Source organism: Nansenia antarctica (genome assembly GCF_963989245.1).
Source record: "Nansenia antarctica genome assembly, chromosome: 6".
In the NCBI taxonomy this organism is placed as follows: Eukaryota; Metazoa; Chordata; class Actinopteri; order Argentiniformes; family Microstomatidae; genus Nansenia; species Nansenia antarctica.
Window position 1 is genome coordinate 40,717,537 of NC_137676.1, and position 9,545 is coordinate 40,727,081.

General features: G+C 44.9%; 1 protein-coding gene across 1 annotated transcript; it reads right to left on the bottom strand.

Moving 5' to 3' along the window:
* Positions 1 to 2,937: 2,937 nt before the first annotated feature.
* LOC308160532 (UBX domain-containing protein 10-like) lies at positions 2,938 to 3,621 on the bottom strand (the record flags this gene model as incomplete). Its single annotated transcript, XM_080534473.1, has 1 exon — positions 2,938 to 3,621. The coding sequence occupies one exon, from the start codon at positions 3,619 to 3,621 to the stop codon at positions 2,938 to 2,940; it is 684 nt and encodes a 227-aa protein (XP_080390599.1).
* Between the last annotated feature and the right edge of the window lie 5,924 nt (positions 3,622 to 9,545).

Consider the following 9,545-nt stretch of genomic DNA (forward strand, 5'->3'; position numbering starts at 1 on the left):
TTACATTAACACTGGACAGAGTTAAACCCATTTTTACACTAGTAAGAGTCACCTCAGATCAGCACTAGTGAGTGTCAATATAACACTCTAAAGTGTTGATTACCCCTTAGTGTTAAATGTGATCAACACCGGCCAGTGTAGTGCAGTGTAATTTTTTTTGCACTATTTGGTGTTAAATCAACACTAGAAATGTAACACTTTGATCAGTGTACTTTTTACACTGTAGGGTGGGACCATATGTACTCGCTGTCAGTGTTAAATGTAACACTTAAAGTGTTGATTTAACACTTTCAAATTTACTGTGTACCCACTGAGCACTCGGGAACAGTGAATCAGGAACGGTGCTCAACTTGTCCAGCCTCGCGCTATGTGCAATGAATATGAATATAAAAAGTTAATATATTTGCATGAATATCTATATACGAACAAAGATATATGTAGGTTACATTGTGATGGGTACAGGACAAGGGAGAATAATATATGTGCAGTGTGCACATATATTCTTTGTGTGCACTCACATAATATGTGAGGTAATATTTCGATTTATGTTGGTGGAAATGGTATCCATTTCAAAGCGTTTCTCCTGTTTCATCCTTCTGCCAGCGGAGTCGCAGTTGACATTTCTCGAGTTTCTATGCGTACGCATGGATCACAGTGTGCGTAGCCTAGAGGTGCGCACAGTTTTTATGAATCCCAGAATTGCGGGAAAATTTGCTTACGCACCTTAGTGTGTGTACGCAAGCTTTATAAATGAGGCCCCAGGTCTCATCAGTCATATTTTAAAGAGATAAGACCTTCAGCCCTAATTGATGTCACTTAGACACACGCACACACACACACACACACACACACACACACACACACACATAGGACTTTGGACACACAGAGGACTTACACGTATTAGTGTTCTCTTTCACTTTCTTGCCGTAAGATGCTATTTTTTGGCATCGACCTAGTCTATGTTACTAATGAGATGAAAGATTGGCCGTTCAATGTTATCTGTCATCTATATACACAATCTCTCCTCTCATACACAGTGTTTTAGGAGTTATGGGGCCGGTTTCACAGACAAGGCTTAAGCCTAATCCTAGACTAAAAAACATCTTCAATGGAGATTTTACATTGAAAGTGTGATTTAGTCCAGGACTAGGCTTAAGCCTTGTCTCTGAAACCGGCCCATGGTGTCTTACCAATTCCATTGATTAAAGATAGGCTTATCATGTAAACGTGTTACTCTGTTTTGTAAAGCTTGTTTCTTTCACAGAGCTCCAAGAAGAGTCAGACGGAGGACAGCCCGGCCCCAGAGGAAGAAGAGGAGCCCAAGGCTGGAGGCTGCTTCTGTAAGTCTGCTGACAGGAAGACCCTTCTGCTGTATGGTTGATACTGCATGAACCAGCTAATCCTCAACATTACTACAAGCATCAATACACTAGACTAGGAGACTAAATTTAATCCTTGAAAAACCAAGAATTCTGTGACAAGTTCATGTCTCTCTCTCTGTGTCTCTCTGTCTCTCTCTCTGTCTGTCTCTTCTCTCTGTCTCTCTCTCTGTCTCTCTCTGTCTCTCTCTCTCTCTCTGTCTCTCTCTGTCTCTCTCTCTCTGTCTCTCTGTCTCTCTCTCTGTCTGTCTCTTCTCTCTGTCTCTCTCTCTGTCTCTCTCTGTCTCTCTCCGTCTCTCTCTCTCTCTCTCTCTGTCTCTCTCTCTCTGTCTTTCGCTCTCACGTTATCTCTTTCTCTCTCTCTCTCTCTCTCTCACGTTTTCTCTCTCTCTCTCACGTTTTCTCTCTCTCTCTCACATTATCTCTCTCTCTCTCTTGTCTCTAGCGGCCGTCTGCAAGGGCCTGTGTATGCCCTTCAAGAAGGCCTCAAGAAAGACCACACCTGAATCTATCTCTGCATCTATCTAATTAACTAAATGTGTTTCTTGCATTCAACCTATTGTATTCCTTGTCTTTTGTCATTCCACAGTTGGATTTAATCATCCACATTACCAGAGTGATTCATTGACACCGAATAGGAAATTCTCCTACATTTCAGCAAACACAGCATGAACATTCTCAACAGAATCGAAAAACATTTCAGTATGTTTGTTTCTTTGTCTAGATTGAGCACTCAAGATTTGACATATTGATGCATCCAAAAGAGAGGGTTCACACTAACTGTTTACACTTTTCCCCCTCCATAGACAAGAAAATAGAGAAGCTTGACGCTGAGGATCTTGAGCAATTCGAGAAAAATCACAACTGAAGTGGCTCCAAACATTAAACACTCATCATTTCATTATTTATGAGGATTATATGCTTTATTGACCAAAATACTATATTGTTTTGTTGTACCACAGTGAATATGCAATATTTTGGACCGTGCTTGAACTAAACTAGTCGAAGGGAGTTATTGGCTATGAAACAAATAAATAGTAGCTCCTGAAACTATTCACTTACATTCTGCACTTTTTTGTTTGCTAATGGTACTTGTTATAATAAAGATTGACTACTATCTCTGCCTCTTGTATAGTTTTCTTTACCCTTTGTTGGTTTCAATAAAAAGAAATAACAGAGACAACAGGTTTAGTTATTATTTACCACAAAAAAGCGAAAAGAGAATGTAGACCTATTTGATACCAACCTATAGTACAGTACAGTACGGTATGTGGGAAATGCTTACAGAACAGTAATATTCAAGTAAAAAGCTTACAGTGATATTGGTGATCAAATGTCAACTAAACCCTGAGATACTGTGGTAGTACAGTTAAAAGGATTAATTAGGCAAAACACACATTCCCACTGTTGATTGAGTCAGATTTGTCTTGAACAATGAAAACATTGTTATTTTCTAGATTGCAAAAAAGAATAAATGTTTAATATACATATTTTTTCAGCAAAATAGAATTTAGAATAAAATGTTTAATGTCAGACTGATTATGTCATCCATCTGAGTTTAAGTAGAATCCATTGAGCTGTCCTCTTGAGAGACGCACAGTAATGACCTGTTCAAGATATCACATTGGGCCAAAGTCAGGTTCAGGTCTTTGAAGGTCCTGCGGGGGACATCCATAGTTTCAATGATACCATGCTCATACAGTGTCCCAAATCTGGCCTCTGCAGTGGCTCTCACCGTCAGTAAGGTGTCTGTAGGTAGGACGTCTTGCTGAAATCTCCTCCCACATGGGACTCGGATGGCAAGAAGCAAACCTGGCTGACCGCCAGGGGGGAACACAGAAGGGTTCTCTGTCTCTCTGATCGTCACACCTGGGTCTAGAGGTTTGGGGCAGACCGTGCAGTGGACCTCAGACACATTATCCATCTCAGGATTGCTACGGAACGCTGGCTGGAGACTCACGGAGGAGAGACAGTGTTCATGCCGAGCCTGAACAATGAGGTTGTCAGACAGACTGAGCTTGGAAGTCTTCTCCTCCATGCCTCTCGAGGAGTCATCCTTTGATGGCTTCTTCTCAATGGAGGGGAGGGGCTTGTACTTATTCAATGACAGTGAAGGTACTGCAGGAACAGACTGCAGGAGATCTGTGACTTGGTCTGCACTCAGCTGGCTGTTCTGTCTGAGGAGAGTGTGGGAGCGGAGACAGCGGTCTGACCTGTCATAACCCATCATCCTGGGAGGCATAGGGGTCACCGGTCTATTTTGGGAGGCATCCATATGCAGGTCGTGGGTGGGTTTACTACGGTTACGCCGTTTAGAGGATTTTGGCCTGGTCAAATGCATGCTTCTCCACTGAACTCTAATCTCGTAGATCTTTAGCCGTTGTCAAGGCAGAGTCCAGATTATTCCTCTCAATCTAAAGATGGGGTATAAACATTTAGAGAAATAGAAATGGGTTTACATGTGACATTATTTCAGACCTGGTCAGTGAGTCACACTTACTTCTTTAAATCAAATCAAACCTTATAATTCATCAAAAAGACCCAACTGTTTAGAAATTATTCTGGAATTCTGGATTCTGGATTCAGAAAAGCAGAAAAGCAAAATTCAGAAAAGCAAAAAGCATCTAATATAGTCAAGTTGCCACTAATGGCCAGCAATGATGCCCAAGATGTCCATGCTGACGTTACTTTACAGCTGTTGACAGAGTTGTTGGCTAAAGCCAAGGAATGTAATACGATGACATTATTATGAGTATCTTATTACATCCTTGGCTAGTCTAGAGCCATGCTAGCTAGTACAGTAGTTACCCCTCCGAGCCTCACTTGTTGTTGATTCGTGGTTAAAACAGCCAGCTAAACTGAACATTTTTGCCAATAAAAATACCAATCTTGCAAGATAAGAACTCTAACAAACTGAAACATCCCGCATACCTTGCTTGCATTTAGAGGAAAAACAGCAAATTATCAATTTTCCATTTCAGTTTCAATATTCAAGCGGAATGTATCTCAGCGTCTGTGAAGTGACATAACCAACGCAGCTGCGTTCCCTTGACAACCAGGCTAGCGCGCCAAAAGGTGGAGACAGGGAGAGCGCGCCGCCTGCTGCAAGGTGCACGGAGGAGCCTGCAGCATCCATTACATTTCGAGCTGTTTATTTATTTATTTTATTTGTAGAGGGACAATGCATATTAATGAACATTACAAATGACATACTCAGTCTGACATTAAACATTTTATTCTAAATTCTATTTTGCTGAAAAAATATGTATATTAAACATTTATTCTTTTTTGCAATCTAGAATAGAAAATAACAATGTTTTCATTGTTCAAGACAAATCTGACTCAATCAACAGTGGGAATGTGTGTTTTGCCTAATTAATCCTTTAACTGTACTACAGGGTTTAGTTGACATTTGATCACCAATATCACTGTAAGCTTTTTACTTGAATATTACTGTTCTGTAAGCATTTCCCACATACCGTACTGTACTGTACTATAGGTTGGTATCAAATAGGTCTACATTCTCTTTTCGCTTTTTTTGTGGTAAATAATAACTAAACCTGTTGTCTCTGTTATTTCTTTTTATTGAAACCAACAAAGGGTAAAGAAAACTATACAAAAGGCAGAGATAGTAGTCAATCTTTATTATAACAAGTACCATTAGCAAAGAACTATAAAACAAAAAAGTGCAGAATGTAAGTGAATAGTTTCAGGAGCTACTATTTATTTGTTTCATAGCCAATAACTCCCTTCGACTAGTTTAGTTCAAGCACGGTCCAAAATATTGCATATTCACTGTGGTACAACAAAACAATATAGTAATTTGGTCAATAAAGCTTTTCTCAAATATATCTTATTCCTAACAATTTAGGTACATTTCTTACAATCTTATTTTTACTTGGTAAAAGTGTCTTCTGTCAGTTAACAGAATAAGATGGTTGATTGGAAAGATTTTCCTATTTTGACTCAAACCTTCTTGTCAGTGTCAAGCTTATTGAATGTGACTGAACATACTTTCACTGTGAGTGAGAAACAACCTCTCATCAAATATGATATTAGCAAAGCACTAGCAGCGAAAACAAAAACAAAATTATAGAGCAACAGCTCTATCTTCACAGTATTCACACAATACAATTGGATTATCATTAAACATATCCAACTATCAAGAATGTATTTAGTGTTTTGTGATCCTGAAATTCTTTTGTTAATCACTTGAGGATTGTTAGTCTAGCGACTAGATAATGGTCAATTGCCTTATTGTTACTTAACATAAGACAATTCTCCAGTGTGGTTGACCATTTAAGTTACCCAATGTCGTCTTACATATCTTTCCATTCTTATCATTCTATATGATAAAGGGTTTTAAATCAACACAGCAAACATATAATCCTCATAAATAATGAAATGATGAGTGTTTAATGTTTGGAGCCACTTCAGTTGTGATTTTTCTCTAATTGCTCAAGATCCTCAGCGTCAAGCTTCTCTATTTTCTTGTCTATGGAGGGGGAAAAGTGTAAACAGTTAGTGTGAACCCTCTCTTTTGGATGCATCAATATGTCAAATCTTGAGTGCTCAATCTAGACAAAGAAACAAACATACTGAAATGTTTTTCGATTCTGTTGAGAATGTTCATGCTGTGTTTGCTGAAATGTAGGAGAATTTCCTATTCGGTGTCAATGAATCACTCTGGTAATGTGGATGATTAAATCCAACTGTGGAATGACAAAAGACAAGGAATACAATAGGTTGAATGCAAGAAACACATTTAGTTAATTAGATAGATGCAGAGATAGATTCAGGTGTGGTCTTTCTTGAGGCCTTCTTGAAGGGCTTACACAGGCCCTTGCAGACGGCCGCTAGAGACAAGAGAGAGAGAGAGAGATAATGTGAGAGAGAGAGAGAGAGAAAACGTGAGAGAGAGAGAGAAAACGTGTGAGAGAGAGAGAGAGAGAGAGAGAGAAAGAGATAACGTGAGAGCGAAAGACAGAGAGAGAGAGAGAGACAGAGAGAGACAAAGAGACAGACAGAGAGAGAGACAGAGAGACACAGAGAGAGAGACATTAACTTGTCACAGAATTCTTGGTTTTTCAAGGATTACATTTAGTCTCCTAGTGTATTGATGCTTGTAGTAATGTTGAGGATTAGCTGGTTCATGCAGTATCAACCCTACAGAAGAAGGGTCTTCCTGTCAGCAGACTTACAGAAGCAGCCTCCAGCCTTGGGCTCCTCTTCTTCCTCTGGGGCCGGGCTGTCCTCCGTCTGACTCTTCTTGGAGCTCTGTGAAAGAAACAAGCGTTACAAAACAAAGTAACACGTTTACATGATAAGCCTATCTTTAATCAATGGAATTGGTAAGACACCATGGGCCCTATTATGCACTTCTTAACTTGCCGTCTTAAGTCTTAATTAAGACGCACCGCCAGGTTAAGACCTACCGCCACCCTTATTATGCGCTTCATACGCGCTACTGCTATTATGCTGGTGTCGATAGGCGCCCACACATAAGACGTAATACTCCCGTGCATATATTACTCATTGTGGGAGTGTTCATATGTTAATGAAGTGCACTAGGCGCCTATTATGTTTGTGTTGTGCTAAGAAACGTAGATCCACACGGGTATACAAACTGAGCTCAGTTTACTTGCCATGTGCCATTCATTCTGACAACACACACACACCGTCGTAAAGCTCTAACAGACGTACGTAACGTGACGTCGTAAAGGGCAACAAAGTGCTGCAAAGACAATGACACTGTCGTACATAACATTTCCCCCCCCTTTCCAAAACTCAAACAACTAAAGTAACAGTCAAACAGGAGTAGGGCCTGAAGGCCTATGTGTGAAATTTAGTGACATAGTCCTGGAGGTGTGCAGGGCGAGCCCGTTCCCGCTGTGGCCTATCGACCTCCCCCCTGGGCTGTGACCCTGCGAGGAAGCCAGGGTTAGGTGGAGGAGGGTGAGGAAGAGGAACAGCAGGTAGAGGCTGAGCGGGTGGAGGCCACATAGGCAGTGGCTGCGGCGGAGCCTGGGGCGGCCTAGCTGCCCTTAGCAGTACAGGACTCGAGGCCTTTGAGACAGTTCTATCTGTCTCTGCTGCACCGGCTGCTGGCAGCAGTGTGGCCATGGCAGGCCCAGGAGGACCAGGCACCCTCCGCAGTCGGCTGGCGTGCCAGCGGGATCCGTCGCTCAGCAGGAACGTGGCTGGCCCCAGCTGACGTGTCACCTGAAGGGGCTGAGACCAGAAAGATGCCATCTTGCTATGTCGCTGGGGCCTACGGGCCCGAACCCAGTCGGACACCTTGATGGTGGTGGTCTTTACTCCACGTTTCTTGTCGAAGCGTCGCTTCATCTCCCCCTGATGTGTGGCCACTGCTGCTTGAGCAGCATCTCGGGTGCTGCCTGCTGCAGGTGTCACTGCATCCCGGGACCTGAGTCTGTTCAGTGGCAAGTCCATCTCACGGCCAAGCATGAGGGATGCTGGAGAGGTCTGCGTTGTTGCATGCTGACTAGCTCTGTAGTGCAACAGTGTTTGGTTGAGTGCGGCCTGGAATGTGCACCCCTGGAACAGATGTGCTCGGATCCCATTTTTAAGGCTTTGGTTGAAACGTTCCACCCCCCCGTTGGCCTGAGGGTGGAAGTATGCCGTGCGGATGTGCTTGATCCCCTTGGTGCGGAGGAAGTCCGAGAACTCTGCTGAGATGAACTGGGGCCCATTATCTGTGGTGATGGTGAGTGGCAGACCCCATCTAGCAAACAGGCCATCCAGGATGTCAATAATGGTCCGTGTTGTGACCGTTCCTGCTGGGACCACTTCAGGCCATTTGGAGTGGAGGTCGTATGCCACCACCAGAAAGCGTTGGTGGTGCGGGACCCCTCGGCCATGGATCTCTCCACAGATATCAAGCTGGAGATGCTCCCATGGGCGGGGCGGCCATGGGGTAGGCTGCAGGGGTGTTGAGGCTGGCAACCCACTTTTCCCGCTGAGCAGACATGGTGCACAGTCCTTGACCATTGTTTCGATGTCACGGTCGATGCCTGGCCACCACACCAGGTCGCGGCATCGTTGCTTGACCCTCACTATGCCCAAATGACCTTCGTGCGCCATGGACATGACACGCGCACGCAGGCCACTTGGGATCACAGTGCAGAGGCCCCTGGAGACACAGACGTCCCCCCAGCATGAGAGTTCGTGCCGTACTCTAGCGAACGGGGCCAGATCCTCCGGCACCCGTGATGGCCATCCGGTGCGTATGTAGGTGCGCAGGGTGGATAGCAAAGGGTCCTGTTCCGATTCCCGCTGCAGCTCCTCTAGTGACACTGCTGTCTGCAGGGGCCCATGCAACATCTGGATGAGCTCTGGCTCTGTGTCGTCATCCGGAGAGACAGTTGGGGTGGGGGCCTCGATAGACCGAGAGAGGAGGTCAGCCACTACGTTGTCCCTCCCCGGGGTGAACCTGAGCTGGTAGTCATACTGCCTGAGCCGCTCCCCCCACCTGTGCAAACGGAGAGGCCTGTGCCCACTGCCTGAGGCTGACAGCAGTGTGGTCAGGGCCTGGTGGTCTGTACGGAGGGTGAACCGCCGGCCGTATAGATAGAGGTGCCACCTCTCACATGCCCAGACACAGGCTAGAGCTTCGCGTTCGCCGACTGAATACCTCTGTTCGGTGGGGCTAAGAGCCCTGGAGGCAAAGGCAACTGGCCGCTCGACGCCGTCCTGAACCTGTGAGAGCACGGCACCCACCGCCCCGGCTGAGGCGTCACAGGTGACGAGGGTAGGGCTGGAAGGGTCAAAGTGGGCCAGGATGGGGGTTGTGGTGAGCTGGATCTTCAGCGAGTGGAACGCCCTTGAGCATGCTGCAGTCCACTTCCATGGCTCCTCTTTCTTGAGCAGTTGGCGAAGGGGAGCTGTGGTCTGAGAGTAGTGGGGCAGGAACCGTAGGTAATAAGCTGTCATGCCCAGGAATGAGGCTACTTGGGAAGCAGAGGTGGGCTCCGGAATCCGGTGTATGGCGTCGACATTGGACAGGAGAGGTGTGATGCCCTTTGCTGTGAGGCGAAACCCCACAAAGTCGATGGCGGTAGCGGCGAAGGAGCATTTCTCTGTGTTCAGGGTCAGATTATTGTCCAGGAGGGCTGCAAACACCCTGTGAAGCCGCTCGTTGTGTGT